Source organism: Dasypus novemcinctus, chromosome Y (assembly GCF_030445035.2).
Source record: "Dasypus novemcinctus isolate mDasNov1 chromosome Y, mDasNov1.1.hap2, whole genome shotgun sequence".
NCBI lineage: Eukaryota > Metazoa > Chordata > Mammalia > Cingulata > Dasypodidae > Dasypus > Dasypus novemcinctus.
In genome coordinates this window covers 7,772,974-7,792,246 of record NC_092216.1, presented here as the reverse complement: position 1 = coordinate 7,792,246, position 19,273 = coordinate 7,772,974, and the positions used below count along the sequence as shown (strand labels likewise).

Genomic DNA, 19,273 nt, shown 5'->3' with positions numbered 1-19,273 from the left:
TGGAATTGTTACCCCAAATATATAGACTAAGAAATGGAAGCACAGAGAGGTTAAGTAACTCTCCCAAGTCACACAGCTAGTGAAACGGTAGAGCCTGGATTTGAGCCCAGGCAGTCTGTACGAACCAGCAGAAACAAATGATGGCTTATCTAAAACCATGAAGCTTCCAGTCTGCCAGTGCGTGTGAATGTAATGTAAATGTATCGGTGTACATGCAATGTGAGTAATTTTAAGTGGAACCTTTCATTTAAGCAAATGTATCTGAACTTAAAAATTCCAGAGTATGGTCCTCAACAAAGAACCCTCCCTCGGACATCCGTCCTCTTTGGCAGCTTGCCTCTGTGATTCACACGAGGCCCTCAATGCTGAAAACCTCCTGGGAACAATATCATCAATTAGCAAGCTACACAAGGAAATCAGTCTGAGCACTCAGGCTCATACTGGCTTCCTAACACACCTAGAATTTTCCAGCTGCACATCAATCATTTTGTCAGACTTCATGGAGTCTCGGTTATCACTATGCATCCACTGAACACCAAAAGCACGCCTATTCCTCTGCTGACCCCAGAGTGATCAAAAGAAAAGTATGACTAATTCCATCCCAACCTGGCAGGTAGTCACATTCTTGACTGTCACATGGAGAGAAAAAATGCAATTTACATCAGATATTCATTATCCTCCTCTCTGTCGGCTTTTCCATAAAGCATCCTAAGTCTGTGAAGGTAATTCCTTCTTCTTTTGAAGCTGTCTCCACATCTTCACCAGGCCCCGGAACTCCCCTGGTGCGTGTTCAGCTGCGAAGTCATGCTGGGACGTGGGGGCTGACCCCCAGGCTGGACAGAAGGGAACCCCTGGCAGCTGTGCTACTTCCCTGCCAGACTCAGCTCCCCTTTGTGCAGTGACCAGTGGTGGTCTGCCACCCCCTCCAGGCTCCACCCTACCTGTCAAGCACGTTTCCACCCACAGCACCCAGTGGAGGGCCGACCCGCACAGCGCTTCCAGGAGGTATCTGCTGAGTGGAGACATGCATGGGTTACGGAGAGACACAAAGGCTCCAGACACGACTATGTGGAGAGAAATACCTGTTTGAAATGGAAGCTCTGACTGTACGCTAGGAACAGGTCCCGTTTCTCTACATGCATCCTTGGCTTTCATGCTTTTCACATTTCTAGGATGCAGGCCCACGACATGCCGTCATTCACAAGACACAAGTTCGATAGCTTGATGGCTGAAGACAGCATGGGGGAGGAAGCCACGGGGTTGGGGCTGAAAAGCCTGGCCAACAGTCCAACACCGTATCTGACATGGGCTTTGTGGTCCCGCCATCTACAGCCGGGCACTAGTAAGTGCTGACATGGTCTGCGTGAGGCTGGGGGGTCGATAAGATGCCTGGAAGCAGCGTTTGAGAAAACAAGCCTTGTGATTTAATAACATTAGAACATTGACTAACCAGATAACAGCATCCAGTTATTTGCTGTTAGGTTATAGCCTATATTGGTGGCTCTTACATCAATTATATGAGATTGTGTAGTAGTACATGAAATAGAAATATCTACAGAGTAAATTACACACTACATTTGCTTTTATCTGAGTGAAGACGTTATACATTGGTTTTACATAGGCTGTGATTTAAAAAAATTTTTATTGTCTTTTCTAAATTTTCTATGGCAAATGAATGTTGCAATAGAAATAAGAAAATAATTTTTTCAAAATTAAATTCTAACAGGCATAGAAAACACTTAAAGTTCTTCTGTGAAGGAAGTATTCCTTTTGTCTGTATCTACACAGACATAATAGTTTTAAAGACTGTTTTCATATCCTAGAAGTTACATTATAGGAGCAGCTCTAATTTTGTTAACTAATGAGGAGAAAACTCAATTGGTTAGTATAGTAATTGCTTTTACATTTACTTTGAAAATTTAGCATCCTTCATACATATAAAGAAAGAGTCCATAAAATGGACATGACAAAGGAACAGATACATGGTAATTCAATGGACATTTTAAATAAAAATTAAAAACAGCCTAAAGAAGCTACTCTAGCTGTTGGATTTTTATTCAAGGTGCAATCTAAGCCATTAAGTACTACACAGAGAAAGGGTGAAGAATGCAAGCGACAGCATGGACAAAAATGACCAAAGTTAATCAAGAATCTTCTTTCATAGATATTTACGTACTTAGTTTTGTATTGAGATTTCAATCATGAGCCAAGTAACATAAAGCAACTCTTCCTATGTGTTAATAGCATGCGTGGATTTGAATAGATGGCAAAAAAATCTGAAACTCCCCGGCTTCTCTCTGGAAATTATTTGGGGAATGGCAAAATACAGGTAGTGGTAGCATTAGCTAGTTTGTAATTGACCTAAGGCCATATTAAACTGAGAGCTCGGTGGCTCTCTCAAAACCAGGAATCAGGAGCTCTTTCTGGCATTCACCTCCCCCTGTGATGTGGGGTGTCTAATTCCTAGGAGCCAGCAGGGGGCAAACTGGAAACAATTATGAATAATAAGCATCTTGAAGACCCGGGAAATCTAGTTTTGCACTCAGGCCAGATCCATCTGGCCTTAATTTTTTGAGAGATTATGCATGTAATCTTGGAGGACATACTTCTGCTATTCCTCAAGTCACTCATTAGCTAAGAGCAAACATTTCGGAGACTCTGCTGTGCCTAACTGCTACTGTCATTGAATTGAGTTCCTTTTGAAAAACCAAGGATCAAAGGTTTCTCCACTCTTTTGAGATCAATGAATAACCTGGGAGAAGGGAGGCTGTAAGGGAAGATACTGATAATAGTGCTCAACAGAGTACGTAATAAAACGGGCTGTTGTCTATCACTTTCTAGTAAGACAGTGAAGAAGCTCGCCTTTGAGTGCTGATGAATGAGCTTTCCCAGGTCTGCTCCCTGGCTATGCAGGTCATCCTGGGCAAGCGCCTGACTCAACATGCTGGAGGCCAGTTTCCTTCCCTACCTTGGAGTGTTTATTGTGGAGACTGAAGGATGAATATTATGTGGTTAGCAAAGACTCAGGCACATCCTGTGGGTTCAGTAACAGTTGCCTCATGGTTATTACTTTCACTTGTAAAATACTGTGTACATCTGTGTTGACCCAGTTTTGCAACAAAAATTGCAGAGGACAACTAGAGGAGGAATATATCTGACAGACGAGCTATCCCTTAGGATGCGTTCATTTTGCACAGGACGCTTAATCAAGGACAGAAAACTTGAGGAGTGTGGGTCCAAACTGAGACCCTCCATGGGCGCTGCCCAAATCCATTCATAACTGGCTGTACCAGGAATGGGTCCTGATACATGCTCTGCCAATCAGATTCTAATGGGAACATGGACTAGGGAATAGGAGATGTCCCTTCACCTGCACAGGTCGCCTGTGAATGCCAGAATGGAGCAGCAGAGAAAGGAGGTATCCTGAGAGAGGGAAATAAGAGATGCCAAATGAGAATCTACCTCTCCCTGGAAATCCCACGAGGAAGCAGGGTTTCTGAAGGCTCTCTACTTCCTAGTACCATTCCCAACAGTGGTAAGATTTTCTCCTTCCCTGGGTTCCAGATCCTTTTGTATAATCTTTCTCATCCACTTACAGTGTTTCTTACTTTTTCTCTCAGCAATCAAAGGAATCTTAACTGAAGAAAAGAATCTTCGGAAGAGTTAATTATTTTATTTTTTCATTTTATAGACAGTGCCCTATGATTAAGACAGTCTCTTCAGGCATCCGAGAAAGTGTTTTCCCTTCCCGTTCTGGCCAAGATCATAGCTGCGACTCTGGGAGAGGATTCCAGAGCAGGGCTGGCTTCAGAGTCAGGACATGCGTGCAGCTGCACAGGACCCTGTGCCTGGCTTGAATGCTCTGATTTCACCATCTTGATACTCTGAATCATTTTATCTTTGAACTTGTGTTTTACAGGTGACGTCCAATGGGTTGATGAGGCGTGCATGTGGGCAAAGGGGTGCACGCAATGTGCGCATCTCCCCTTCCATGTCACTCCTCGAGTGCATCTGCAATGCCCCGTGGGCACTGAATTCTGGTTGACCCACGACGCATGCCTGAGCCTCAAAGCGAGTCCAGGGCAATCATGTTCCATCCACACTGAAGCAGCCCTCAAAAGTCCATGCCTTCTCATTTGAACCCAATCTTTCTTTGAATGCTCAGTCACACTGATAACCAAGGAACCCTGTCACATCCTCTTACTTCTCTTCTTCCGTTTACTGACCAACCACTATGTGAGAGAGAGTGCAAGGAAGAAAGGCAAGGCTTGTCATGGCATTTTCCCCCATTTTTGGAACAAAGAGCTCAATATTTCCGTTTTGCACTGAATCCTGCAAATTTTGTAGCTGGCCCTGTTCCTGGGAGTTGTGGTACAGGAGGGCATGGGACTTCTCGTCAACCACTGGGCTGCTGGTTCTGTGCTGGTCTCCCCTGCTCTGCTTCGATTCCTGGACAGGTGTCCCCTGAGATGTGACCTGGCATTTTGAGGTGCCAGCTGTGTTCCTGACCTGGGAGTCCAAGGTCCTGACCCTTTGCCCCTGGTTTCAAATCCCTCCAACCCTGCAGGTTCTGCATCCCAATCCCAGCCGGGCCCTGATTCTCTCACTTCATGACTCCTCATCAGGGTGGGTAGAATCTTCTAGAACCCTGACCACCTGTCTGAGGCACCTCTATCTAGGCCCCTCCCTCTCCTAATCCTGCACTGTGGCCTGGTTCCATGTTGGCCAAATAAAGGCCTTCTCCCAGGAGGCGGCTCTTGACCCCAGTGGCCCAGTGGTTCACTTGGAATGGTGCCATTTCTGTTCAATAGTAAAGCTGATGCCTGGGCTCTCTGCGTGTATCCACAACCCCCCTTCTCAGCATAGAGCCCCGAGGAGTGGGGGAATCAGTCCACTGGCTTTCTACCTCTGTCCCTCTTTCTGCATCTCACAGCTCAAATGTGCTGGAGAGTGGGACGGGCCATCCCCTTTGCTGAGCTTCAAAGCAAGTCCAGGGTAATCATGTCCCATCCATACTGAAGCAGCAGGGGCTTGCCCAAAGTTGTTTCCTGACTTCTCTCTAAGCAGAGGTGATCCATCCACACAGCTGTTTCCACGTCGTCCCACGGCATGAAGCAGTCACAGGCCTGGGGAGTCACCAGTTATGAGATGGCCCTTGTTACCTGGGCGGAGCATGTAGAGAGGAGGAGGAAACCCCAGCTCGATGGCCTGGAGGAGGAGAACTTCTAAAGGTCCAGGGAAGCTGTAGCTGGAAGGCAATATTCACATTGCACGGTCTGTACGCAAAGGGCAGCTGAAAACAACCGACAAGCGTTCGTCTACTTCTGACTTTGGCACTGAGGAGGCCGCAAAGAGAAGTGGTTAAGAACCGAATCCTGGCTCTACCAGTTATCAGCTGTGGACCATGGGAGACTGGCTTAGTCTCTCTGTTCCTCACGTACCCATCCTCACATTCAAATGCCAGTGTAGATTACCTAACTCACAGGGCGCCTATGACGCGCCCATGCATTCATATTTGCAAGAGGTTTACAAGAGGCCCATGGTAAGCACCACGTATGCTAAACAGACACAAATTTGCATTCTTTCTTTCCTCTAGTGTCTTAAAACACAAAGCAAATAAAATGTAAAGTGCACATGCAGGGTATTTGTGTTGTAGATGGCAGCGCAATGATTTGCCATTCATTCGGGTGGCAGAAAGTGAAAAATTGAGGCATAGGCCACGCGTCAGGAAAAACATGTAAAGGATGGAAACTATTGTGTGATCTCCACAGTTACGTGCCAACGCCTAATGAAAATGTAGCTTGGGTGGATGACGTTGAACGTAAGTCAAATTGGGGCCACTGGACCTGTGTGCTCACCTCTGTTGTTATGAACGTGTTTCTCTTTTAACAGTAAATCAGCGATGTTATTTTAGACGTTTTTCTAACATAAGGAAAATGCACTGTACTTCTAGTCTGTGTTCATAGAATGGTGAAATTAAACTCAGCTGCATTTAAAATGTTGTTTTAAATGTTAAATCCTTCAGAATCTGAATTTTTCTATAATAAAACTAGAAAAGTGTGCTTAACTTTGGAGTTAAGGTAATTTTCTAAAATTCTGAGTATATGTACATGAGGACACAGTAAAATTAAATTTTAGATTTACAAGGAGCCTTTTGAGGGAGCTTAAGTTTATGGTGCATTTAGAGTGTGTTTTGCTCTTACAGTTGCTTTTTTTTAATATAACATAATAGACTTATATTTAAGTAGTGCTTCTATATGTTAATCAATATAAAGAATTTTTATATTAAATCATTAAATCTTTTCTTCATTTCAGTGTTCAATATAGTTTTTTTAAACATTAAATCTTTTTCTCCATTGCAATATTAGATACTTTGAATGCATTTTCAAATTTTCCCCCAAAGAAATAAAGGTTTCCATGTTTGACTAAATTTAATATCTAAGTACACTATTAATTTGGGAGATGAGAAAACAAAAATATAATTAAAATATGGAGAAACACTTCTCAACAATTCAGAAGGCAGTGATTATAAGTGAACAATGGCAATTTCCTAGGATTCTAAGCAAGAGCTTCCTTCTTGCAATTTCATGAGCTTCAGAACTTCTGAAACTATGGAATATTTTTATGTAGATTTCAGCCATCTATTTTTGACCCCCTTTACAACCAGCAAATACAAATTATAGTCTTCTTTTCCCCCAGTGCTTTCTTTGATGTGAAGGAAGCATTCCCCCCATGTAACATCCATCAATTGGTTCCTGTTTATAGGGAAACATCTGGGAATGTGAAATCAGCTTACTGACTGTTTCTTGGAAACTTTCTGTCACCAATGCCTAGTTTTATTTTTTTTATTTTCATTTATTTTTTATTTTTAAATTATTTCTCTCCCCTCCCCCCAGTTGTCTGTGCTCTGTGTCCATTCGCTGTGTGTTCTCTGTCCGCCTGCATTCTTATCAGTGGTACCGGGAATCTGTGTCTCTTTTTGTTGCGTCATCTTGCTGTGCCAGCTCTCCAAGTGTGCGGCGCCACTCCTACACAGGATGTGCTTTTTTCGCATGGGGCGGCTCTCCTTATGGGGCGCACTCCTTGCATGTGGGGCTCCCCTACGTGGGGGACACCCTTGTGTGGCACGGCACTCCTTCTGTGTATCAGCACTGCACGTGGGCCAGTTCACCACACAGGTCAGGCCCTGGGTTTGAACCCTGGACCTCCTATGTGGTAGGTGGACACTTTATCAGTTGAGCCACATCCGCTCCCTAATCCTAGTTTTAATGTCAACAGCACAAAGGCTTTCAGGATGAGGTTTGATTTGGGGGCCTTCCAGGTCACACCTGCCATTTCTCTTTCGTATGTGCACCCCCAAACAAGCACAGGTGCTGTCATGCTGACAACCACAGCTCACAAGACTGCGACTGCCTCTCCGGCTTCTAATGCTTCAACAGCAGGCAGCACCAAGAAGTGAAATGAGAACTATCAACAATCATGTTGAGGCTGAGGTCACGATGCCGGGATTGGGAGGGCTGAAGATGCCAAAGAAGAAACAGGGTCTAGAGATAGACATTTTATCTGCCTTGAAATACTCTCTTCTCAGAGCTCTGGATGCTGAGCTGGAAGTTCCACATGACATTGCCTTCCAGGAGGCAGCCATTATAGGAATCTCAGAGTGGCTTTTAAGTAGAATGTAAATATAGGACTATTTAATTGTATGATGAAATATCTAGTTTCTTAATATGAGAGCAGAAGCATGCTAAGAATGGGATCGCACTCTGCCAAGGAGAAGGAGAATAAAGTGTTGGAAAGAAAGATTGGTGCTTAAAATGACAACCTAACTAGGGCTCTCCAGCTTCCAACCAGGAATTCAGACATGTATAACAAATATGAGGCAGGGACATCTGGAGATAGCCATCCCCAAGCAACAGATGCTGTTGGAATGACTTTAAACCGTGGACAGAGACTAATCCTACATCTTCATAATTTCAAATGTATCTGCCTGTAAGGACCAGAATGTGTATATTTTTTTCTGCCAGGGAAAAATCCATCAGTCCATACAATTCCCCAACTGCATCCCGCAGCACCATCACATTCTAGTAGTCCTCTATTTTGTAGCTTATTTCCTGGGCACTCAAGTTAAATCAGAGATCTTCAGACACCCATCTTTGACATGTCAGACTCCATCCTTTCAAAATGTCACTGGGACTTCCATTTCAGACTTCTTACCCAGTTTCCCATTCTTTTGGTACTTTTCCAAATAGGAAAAGCATCTGTATCGTTTAGGATATTACATTATGCTTGTCTTAGGAATTTAGTGAAGAAGGTATAAAGAATGTTTTTGAAAGAACTGAAAGCAGGAGGATTGCATCCAGTATCCATGTGGAATCTAAGCCCCCTCTTGACATAGATGTGGAATGGACACAACCAAGCCAAGGTCCACAGGAAGGAGGAATACAGTATGGATCAGAGTGGACTTAATAATATCCTATTCATGAACTACTGTGGTTAATAATCGAGAAAATGTGGCATTGGTGTGGAAAAAGTGGCCATGGTGGCTGCTGGGTGCAGGGAATGGGAGGAAGAGAAGAGATGTGGAGGCATTCTCGGGACTTGGAGTTGTCCTGGGTGGTGCTCCAGGGACAATTGCCGGATGTTGTATGTCCTCCCATGGCCCACTGGATGGAACGTGGGAGAGTGTGGGCTATGGTGTGGACCACAGGCCATGGGGTGCAGCGATGCCCGGAGATGTACTCACCAGACGCAATGGATGTGTCATGATGATGGGGGAGAGTGTTACTGTGGGGGGAATGGTAGAGTGGGGGCGGTGGAGACGAATGGGGACTTCATATTTTTTAATGTAATATCTTTTAAAAAATGAATAAATTGAGTAGAATTCGGAGAAAAAAAAAGAATATTTATTAGGCACATTTATTTACTTGAAAATAAAATCTTTTAGTGGACATCTACTAAACGATGACTATATATCCTTTTCCAAAATACTTAGAAGTAAAAGAGTCCTAAAAAGACATTTGACATCACCTCCCACTCTACAAAATGCTTTTGGTACAGAAGAAACATCATTATCGTCACTGCTGACAAAAACCAACACTGACTTAGCATCTACTGCTCTGACCCTATGTGTAAGATAAGATACTTGCTACAACTCCGAGGATCACAGCTTCTTACAGGGAAACTTATCACAGAAAACATTCATATCCTTTTACACTAACTGGAGGAGCAAGAGCCTTGTAGCATCTCTAACATCCTAAATAACCCTTAAAATTCAAAGAAGCCAAAAAAAAAAAACCATCGTCAGTTCAATGCTGGATAACACTTAGGCCAAATAATATTTACTGTTCATTTAAACATATCTGACATTGGAACTAACTTTCCAATGCACTAAACATTCCAGCTGTATTTTTATTTGCTTGGGGGGAAAGCCTGGCTTAATGAATATGTATCATTCAGTTTTATATATCTAGAGGATGAATTTGCAGTTTCCCTGTTTCTTAGAGAGAGACTATCACTGCATATTTGCTTCTGTTTAATTTGAAGAATATTTCTTGAATAGAGTAGCGGTCATGTTCACCTAGACTGCCAGACCTCTTATTCTGTGCAGACTTCCCAGCCCACTCCACCTGACCGTGGCCACGCCTCCATTCCTCTTTGTCCACTACCTGTTGGAAACCCCCATCCCCACCCCACTCGTGGGCTCAGCTCACAACTGCATCACAATTAGCTCATCAAAGGCATCTGTTCAAAGACACGAGTATGACAAAAACAGAACCATTGAGAATCCTATTTCTCTTTCCATTTCCTTTTTCTATTTCTATTCCTACTCTTTTTCTTTTGGCAACGAAAAGTAGGTGTGGTTAATATTGACAGAAAGTGGTTAAATGTGTCCAGAAAGAACTTACCGAGGAGTTGAGTCTGATTTAGCTTTGAAGGATAAGCAGGGCCTCCTGGAACAGGGGACTGTGAAAGTACATTCCATCAAGAAAAACCAGGGAACTGAAGGCAGAGAGATTATGTCAAGGATTTTTCTTCTGTTTCTCTAGTGCTTCGCCTGGTTCTTGTCATATATTAAACATTCAATAAACTGTATTTAATGAATGAGCAAAGACATGGAGAAAAATGATTATGTGTGTGATTTATTTGGACTTAAGACCTTGGGCAATAGCTCAATCCCCCTCAATGACATTGCTCCTAATGGAAATTATGTTCTCTTTTACAATAACCTATTTTATGGTAGAGCTTCCAGGAAAAGGGGCAATCAAACAGAGTCAGTGCTATAATTGATCAATGACGAAAGGGTGTCTTTAATTAATTGCAAGCTTCAAGGCTTACTACTTTTTTTTTCTTTCAAGATTTGAACAAACCCGCTAAATGCTACAAGTAAATATACAAATCCGTAAGTTTAATTTATTAAGAAATTTTTCCATTTGGGGGTAAAATTATACATACCCAACTTAGAATAGCATTTACAAGTTCTGGCCAGAGGAAGAGTTCATGGAAGGAGGTAACGAGTTCATGGCTTCAGTTTAGTATGATTTTTGACACCTCCTAAGAGCCCAGGACTCCACCAGTTCATAGTTGAAGGAGTGTAGCGGAGGTAGGTCCACATCCAGGCTTTACTACTAGAAAGGCCTGGGCTGATATTTGTGCGTGGACAAGGGAAACTATTTTAACTCTCAAGCCCCAGCTATTAAAAAATACATGAGAATCTACTATAAAATTCATCATTGTTGTGAAGGTACATGAGACTATGTGTATAATTACTGACATGTAATCAGCAATCGATCAGTATGGGAAGAAGTAATAATTAATAAGATGCTACTAAATAGAAAGAGCGAGGCATTTTGCCAGAAACTAAACCAACTGAAATTCTTATTTTCTGGCTTTGAATTAAGGTGATTGGCTACTGGAATATTTTAACAACTAGGATGTTTCTTTCCATGTTACCCTCGGTAATGATGAGATCCTATACTGTAAATGAAAATTTTGGTGAATTAGATGAAGCATTAAGGCACAGAAGCCGTCGACATCTCATTACCCAACAATATCACTTATTTGATGTCGATATTCATTGGGGGCTGAACATATCAAGTCTTAATCTGCATTCCTGTGGGGGTGAACCCATTTGTAAAGAGGACCTTGGAAGATGTGATTATTAGCTAAGGGGTGGACTCATTTGTGAAGAGGATCTTTGAAGATCTTATTTCGATGAGGCCAAATTGAATTAGAGTGGGCCTGAACCCACATGGTTGGAGTCCTTGTAAGGTAGAGGGAACCTGGACGCAGCCAGTCAGAGAAAGCCACAGGGGGAGACCAAGGACACCGCTTGCCACGTGACAGGCAGAGGCCAGCCAACGAGCCCCAAGGGCTGTGGCAAGCTGGAACCAGCGCGCTGCAGACTCTGGGGGAAACCATGGCCTATTGAGACCTGGATTTTGGACTTCCACACTCAAAACTGTAAGACAATAAATTCACCCTGTAAAAAGGCAACCTGTTATGTGGTATTTGTTGTAGCAGCTCTGGTAAACTAAGACCTTATCATTTCCCCAATAATCAAATGCACTGCAAGAAAGTAATTTGAAAGATAGCAAGGACTATAGCCATTCTTTTCTACCAATTGTGAACCATAAGCTGTCATGTCAAGGATTTAGCTGTCTTGCAACAAAGCATACATGCCTGGCATTAAGAGTAGTGAACCAAAATTTTCTTTGGTAATACTTGGGCCTTTGATTTACTGGGCATCTCATCTCATCCTTGCTCCCTGGCTACCAAGGATGTGAACCCCATTTCTAAAAATATATTTTTAAAATATATAAATATATTATAAATAAACTTGGAAAGCTTATCAGCTCTATCATGTACTTATTTTAAATATTAATTGCAAGCACTACAATTAAGTATTTCTAATAAAATAGAAACAATCAGGAAATATTTACAATCTCTGTTTTGATCAGTTTAATGTATAATATTATATTCAGGATGCTTTACATTAAATTAAATGAAAATAAAAGTAAAAATGAAGCTCATAAGTAAATGTTACATTTCTTAAATGCTACTTCAATGGAAATAGCTTGATACTTAGTTTCAGTGCCATATTAAGAAGCTCTATAGATTATCATATACTAGCAGATGTCCTAAATCATAAACTTACTTACTAATATTTATTAAGAAAGACCATTTTGAATTTGTTTTCAGATTTTATCAAACCAAAGACCTCCTTTTTTAAAAAAAAAGTGATTTCTCCCCCTCACTTCCAACAGGAATCATGTTCTCTTTGATCAAAAATGTCAAGAGAATTCAAGATGAAGTGATTTATATGATAAATTTTATTTCAACATAGATGCAGCTCAAATGTTTGACTTGAATAACTGTCTTTTAAGCAAATCATATGTGCTTAATGTATATGTATGCATATATGTATACATATCAAATTTATGTATTTTTAAAAATTATTCTTCTATTTAGAAAGGATTTGCTGAGTGTTCCTGTAAGTATTCAGCTCTCCTAATCTATTTCTAATAGTAAGAAAAACACTCAAGTGCAACGGAAAAAGCACTTAATGAGAACTGTTCTGCTTGCAAGACTTAGAAACTCTTTCTAATTAGTTTAATCAAAACAGATAAGAAAGGGTAGGTTGGTTGGGAGGGGTCAGAGGTGGTCACAGTTGCATACACAGGCTCAAGAGGTAATGACATCACACCTCACTTGCTCTGTCTCCCTCTCCCATGGGGACTCTCTTCTCTGCTTCCTTCCATGCTGCCTCTATATAGACTGGTTACCAACCACAGGGTGGCTTTGAAAATACATGATAAAGTTTCTGTGATTATACATTGGGTGTCTGCTTCCCCACCAGACTCTGAGACTGATGAGCAGGCCCTTAATTCTTGTCAGTTTTGTCCCTGTACCAGCACAGTACTTGATATATAATGAATCAATTCAAATCTAAATGAATCAATTCAAATCTAAATGATTAAAGAAAGCAGAAAAGTAAAAATCAGGAAATTATGGAAACATGTTCTCAAAGGGCAATTAATGACCAGATACTCAAATCACAAGAGTAATTTTCTTAAACTCAACCTCCAAAACAAATATTTATTGTTTATATACTATGTGCCAAGTGCTGTTTTTGGCACCAAGGTTATAAGGATAAATGCGAATGAATGTGAAATTCTTCTTTACTTTATGAAGCTGAACTTTTAAAACTAATAATTAGATGTAAATACGGAAACTTTTAAAACTAATAATTAGATGTAAATACGGAATGGGGTGGAAAAGAGGTAAAAGAGTTTAAAATTGTCAGACTAAATGATGGAGCATTTTGGACAGTATTCCTATAAGACTTAAACTCGACTGGCTCTCAGTCTATCAGCTAAGCCTGGCGATAACCTGTGATCCTCTTTCCTTTAAGGTAAGGATCCCATAACTTTGGTGTTCATTTGGGCTGCCTCGGGAAAGACTTTTATTGTCTTCTGAATCAACTTGCTGGCAGTGTCCAAATGCAGGAAATGAATACCTGCTCTACCACTGCCACCTTGTACTTGTTCTGCAGTCCTTCTCTCTCCTCAAAATGTTGATGCCACCACAACCCTTCACACTAGTTAAGCAATCTGTGTTAGGCCAGTGCTTCACAGATTTTAATATGCAGAGCAATCCCTGGAGAGTCTGCTAAAGGGCAGATTCTAATTCAGGAGATTTGGGCTGGGGCCTAGAATTCTTCCCTTTTAATAAGCTCCCCAGAGGAGGAGAATCCTGATGGAAAGGCCACACTCAACCACAAGGAATTAAGAGGACAAGGCTAAAGGACTTTAGAGGGATGTCCTCCTATATGTCCTGATGTACCTTTCACTAACTTCTCATGGTAGTAAATAATTCATAAAATAATATAGTTATGCAAGGTAGCTGCTGAGGGTAGGGAGAGGGAAGAAGAGCTAGGATGTGGGGGCATTTTCAGGGCTTGGAGTTATCCTGGGTGGTACTGCAGGGACAGTTGCTAGACACTGTATGTCCTGCCATGGCCCACTGGGTGGACTGGGGGAGAGTGTAAACTATAATGTAAACCATTATCCATGTGGTGCAGCAGCTCCAAAACATATTCACCAAATGCAATGAATGTCCCACGATGACGAAAGAGGTTGTTGATGTGGGAGGAGTGGGGTGAGGGGGTTGGGGGGGGTATACGGGGACCTCATATTTTTTGAATGTAACATTTAAAAAAAAATAGAAAAAAAAATGTAAGAAAGAAAATTCAGGGATTTCCATTACTAGCTTTAACAACAGAAACAATAATTTAGTTACGCAATGCTTAGGCATGAGGCTGAAAACAGCTGTCACAGAAGGCTACTTACAAGAAGATGATAAATCTCTTCTTTCATCATCGCATCCAGGACTCTTGCACACAGGTGTCCAGGGCCAGAAAGGAAAATAAAAAGCCCAGGTAGACTTCCGGGGGCGTCCCTCCTCCCTGTTTGGCTTCAGGCAGAGACAGAAGCATTTCCCACATTCTCCTCTGTACCTACAGTGCCAGTCAGTGTCTGTTCTGAAGCAAGGGAACCTGGAGACCATTCAACAGGGTGTCTGGGATTCCTTGAAGTTCAGGCATTAGGATTAGGCAGGGAAGGCATTCTTCATTAAGGAAAAGAATTGCCAGAGTCCTCTAAATCTGCGTGGGGAAGGTCAGCCAGCTTGGCCCGCATTTAAAGCTGCTTCTCAGGTCGGACCGGAGCCACTGGTGCCACCGGACATAACAGGGACTGTCTGTTAAAGGGTCCCCTCTACGGCACGAGCTATACAATTTATTGATAACGCGGACTTCATCACCCGGGAAGCTCAGAGAGGTTATGCAACCCGTCCAAGGCCACACGGTCTGGGGCATATTGAGGATGTGAACGCTGCCCAACGACACAGTCCAGGCTCTTCAGTAACTGCTTAGGGAAAACACAAACGTATGCCTTGAAACTCTGAAACGGGACTTCCGCCGACCTGGCCCGGGGCACCGCCCTCTCGAGCTGCGGAACCGCCCTGGAGGCCGCTGGGGCGAGAGGGCGAAGAATCGCTTCCGGGGAGCTGACCCCAAAGGGAAAAGCACTTCCGGTACGAGCAGGTCAGGGTCACTCAGGGTCAGCTAGTTCGCATCTAAGCGCCGGCCGGCAGAGCGAGTTTAGTGGTTCCCGGGAACTAAAAGGCGCCCCTACACCTCACCGGATAGCACGACTCAACAAGAGAGGGCTTTGTGCCCCGTAAGCGTACAGAGCTACCCGCCCGCAGCAGCTGAGCGGGCGCCCCCATCTTGCGCTCCGAAGTTTAAATAGAGGAGGCGGGGCCGGCCATCGGCGTGATGACATCACAGGCGCGCGGGGAGGTCGGCCCCGGCGTCTTTGGCGGGGGGGGGGGGAGGGGGGGGGGGGTGCCAGACCCGGGCCCTGATTGGTGGGGCCCTGTTGAGCGACGGCACGGCCCCGCCTTCCAGGTGAGGGGCGGGGCCTTCGACGCGGAAGTGCTTCAGACCGCATGGGTAGGACGGAATGCAGGGCCAAGCGAAGGGAAGTGGAGGGAAGCGAAGGGCGGGCCCGGCCCCGCAGGCCGTCTCGGGGGCGGGCGGGTCAGGGTGGGCTGCGGTGGCCCCCGTCTGGTCATCTCCGGGCCGCCTAGACAGCCTTGCTCCCCGGTCTGCAGATGTTAAATAAAATGGGGCCGGGGCCGGCTCGGTTTGCGGTGCGGTGACCCCGATGTCCAGCGACCGCCTCCGCAGCCTGCAGTGGCCTCCACCCCTCACGCCGGCCCCGGGGCTGCACGCCTGTGCGCTTGTCACTCATCCAGGCCCGGGAGTCTGCAGGTCCCTGGATAGGGCCCCACACCCAGCGACCCACGGAGGTCCTGAGGACCTCCACGTGGGCAGCTTCAAATGACTGAGGCTTCAGAAAATACAGTTTTATATTTATATTTGTTGCTAGTGTAAAGAGGGGTGGGCTTTTCATCGAGCTTTCCGCTGCCTTTGCAAATCATGACCCCAGGTTGTCTTGAGGGCTTGGCAGTGCAAAGCATATGTATGAGGATTGCATTATTGGGTAATTGCTTCTTGCGTTGTTAAATGTTTGTTTATTGCGTTATGGAATAATTGTGAATATCGTTTGTCAAAAAGAAGGATGCTCACAGTGAAAAATAGGGGAGGGGACCCAAAACCTACACTTGAAATTCAGGCTGTCTCATTTGAAATTTGCTACAGGGTGAATTTTACCTTCCTACACAATAGCCCCAAAAGTTTCAAAAGATCAAGGATAAAAGACCAAATGCCTTGCCAGTTGGAGCTTATACATATCTTTCCTGCCAACTAATTGAATAGTAGATGGCAAAATCTGTGGCATAGTGTGTGTATTGAACAAATATGGAATGCTATAAATCCTTTTTTTATTTAACTTTTTTTAAAAAAGATTATGTTGGGCCAGCGTGAGAGTGGGAAAATAAAATGTTTCCTGAAAGCATCAGGTGTTCAATTAGAATTAATAGAAATGGCTATGCTTAAAACATAGCAGGTCAAAGGCACCATTCATGGCATTTTCCATTTTTGTCCTGCCCGTTTCGCAGCTGAAATGAAGCACCTCAACTTGTCCTTCTCGGCATGCGGGTTTCTGGGCATCTACCACTTGGGGGCAGCATGTGCCCTGCGCAGACATGGCCAAAAGCTCCTGAAACAAGTCGAGGCCTTTGCCGGGGCTTCTGCGGGATCTTTGGTTGCTTCTGTCCTGCTCACTGCACCAGAAAAAATAGAGGTAATTAAGTAGTATCTAGGCTTTGTTCCCGGTCCAGAAATTAAGAGCAAACAGCAAAGAGGAGTGTTAACTGATGCTTTATAGTAACTCAGAAATATTCCTTTGCCCGGGTAACAGAAAACGTTGAGTCTCTCCTTTTAAAATGTAAACAATAGGGATCTGTGTGCTGGTTTTGGAAAAGATTATTTGAGTGACCGTGAGAGGAAGAAATAAAATGCCTTATTTTACTCTTGGGATTTCATTTAGTCTTAAGATTCCAAACCTGTTTCTTTCAAGGAAAGGATATTCTTTATATGCTCAGAAGAGGAATACGGAGGTGTTTTCAAGGTCTTGAACATGTGATGGATATCTGTGCTCACTCTTATTTACGACTAGGAATAGAAATAAAAATGTGGGCTTGCAATTCCTTTTAAATGGGGTGATGTGGGCTTTTAATTTGTTTCAAATAATCACAATAAGAAGAAAGCTCTGAATTCCCAGAAGTAATACAAAATAAGCTTCCATTATGTATTTTATTTAATGCAATCATTGTTTTAAAAGTCTCTTTTCTGCTCTCTAGACAATGATCTTCGGGTTGCTGGCTGTGAGAGCTGGCTTATGTAGGTGGAGATTATTATATTTGCTAATTAACACTAGTGGGTTTACACGATCATAAAATAACCATTTAACACATTCATGCCCAAGAACGAATTTAAATCATATTTAAAATTCTAAATTTTCAAAGTTTTAAATATAATCTCATTCTCAAATCTGTTATGAACTGTTCATGGGAGGGAACCTGTATTTTAGGCCATTGATTAATAAATAATAAATGGCAAATAAATAAATCCACTTATCTTTTCTCCCCCAGTCTTTATATTGTTGATTTACACTACAGGGGTTCTCAGCCTTTTTTGTTCCATGGACCCCTTTGCCCGTCAGGTGAAAACCACAGACCCTTTACTAAGTCCACACTGTAATGTGTTATTTAATAAATATATCACACCTGCACCCACATGTCCCCACAAGAATAATGTTTTTTGAATTTCAGGTCAAGCTCATGGACCCCTTATTAAGAACCCCTGATTTATAGGGAACTAGAGAATTGAATAATATCTAGAAATTACACGGGTGAGAACCTGAAGGCAGGGAAAGTATAAATAAGGAGCAAACAGTGCCTTAAATTAGGAGAACTGTATGCTTTGAATCGCAGACGGGCCCCTTCCCAGAACTTCCATTCCTTTCTAAATCAGCCGGCAGACTGCTTGGGCTCTGGGTTGTCTCCCACTCTTTAGTATAGCCTTCCTGTAGGTGGGCAAATCCTGGGCTTGGGAGTTGGGTAGACTTGGTTGCGAATCCCCTGCAAACTTAGAAATGTAGTAAGTGATTTGGAATGAACATCATCTGAAAGTGGTGTAATAATTCACCGCTTACTTCGCTGGAATTCTATGATGTTGACATTGAATGTTATCTAAATTCGAGACTGTGCAGTCTTCATACTTTCAAGTCAGGTTACTGATTTTACTTATGTTTTCAATAAATTGGTGACAACTGTATTATCTAACTGTTAGGTTAGGGTAGGGTACGTCTCTAAGGGCAGCTTGCATGGGAACGTGTGAACTACTTACCTTATTTCTCTAGAGGATCTTCATTTCTCCCTTCTCGAAAGAATCTTTAGCCCCTTGACTGAAGGTGTTTTTGTTTTTTTTTCTTTATAGCGTATGAAATATACGCTTGTAGCATCACGTTTAGTTTTTCTGGCAAATTCTTTTCTACCTTCTCAGACTAATCTTAGCTTGTTTCTCGCTGATGGTGTAGGTTCCTTGAGCCGTGCGCTGTTGTGACAAACATAATTAACACAGCTCTGAGCTTCTGCGTGCTCAGTTTGGAGACGCACCTGACGCGGGGTGTGTTTTAGGTGGTTCACGAATTTAGACATTGATACGTAAGAGTTCCTCGCAATGTGCAAGCCACGGCATTAGAAACAGTGGGAAACATAACAAAGGTGCACGAGTCCATTCTGCATCCTTAATCCATCTGCCGCTTGTACGGGAGTGTGCGTGTGCGGCTAAAATGAAGATGGGCTCGGTGTGTGCGGTTTAGCCTAGCAGAGTGGGTTTGGGGCACTGGACAATTGCTCGCCCAGAAGCCTGCGGTGCTTCCAGGTTGGCAGGCCTCCACCCTCTCCTGCACCCTCCAATCCGTCCACCTTCAGCCACCGTCAGTGACTTCCCCCAAACAGGAACTTGAGGCTGTCATGCCTGCTGCAGCCCTCGCCCTGCCAGCCACACCCATGGCCTTAGGCTGGAGTCCAGCCCCTCCTTGTGCTCTCTGGTGCAGCTAGACCCAGGCTGCCTTGCAGGTCGCAAGGTGACCATCCTGACCACTGCCAGCACTTACCGCAGGTCCCAGCTCGGTTGTCGTGTTGGAGGGAACCCTCTGTGGCCGTGTGCGGCTGGAGTGTCACATCCACCGTAGGAGTCCCCTGTGCTGCCGAAACAAATGACCGTAAACTCTGGGCTTAA

The 19,273-nt window shown here is 43.5% G+C and overlaps 1 protein-coding gene and 1 long non-coding RNA gene across 5 annotated transcripts in view; one reads left to right on the top strand and one right to left on the bottom strand.

Moving 5' to 3' along the window:
- The window catches only part of LOC139438385 (uncharacterized), a 141,953-nt gene extending 126,655 nt beyond the window's left edge, over positions 1-15,298 (bottom strand). Inside the window, exons 1-2 of one of the 2 annotated variants that reach the window (XR_011648053.1) lie at positions 14,349-14,922; positions 9,906-9,999 (exon numbers count right to left, since the gene is read on the bottom strand). This is a non-coding gene — a long non-coding RNA (uncharacterized lncRNA). Of the gene's footprint in view, positions 1-9,905; positions 10,000-14,348 lie in introns of both variants that reach the window. The other variant, XR_011648052.1, reaches the window with a different exon arrangement.
- A 126-nt stretch (positions 15,299-15,424) lies between these two features.
- LOC139438384 (patatin-like phospholipase domain-containing protein 4) overlaps positions 15,425-19,273 on the top strand; it is a 53,689-nt gene continuing 49,840 nt past the window's right edge. For 2 of the 3 annotated variants that reach the window (XM_071213500.1, XM_071213497.1), the window contains exons 1-2: positions 15,504-16,067; positions 16,585-16,769. In XM_071213500.1, coding sequence (XP_071069601.1) covers positions 16,004-16,067; positions 16,585-16,769 — 249 coding nt within the window. In that variant the 5' untranslated portion in view covers positions 15,504-16,003. Of the gene's footprint in view, positions 16,068-16,584; positions 16,770-19,273 lie in introns of all 3 variants that reach the window. The other variant, XM_071213498.1, reaches the window with a different exon arrangement.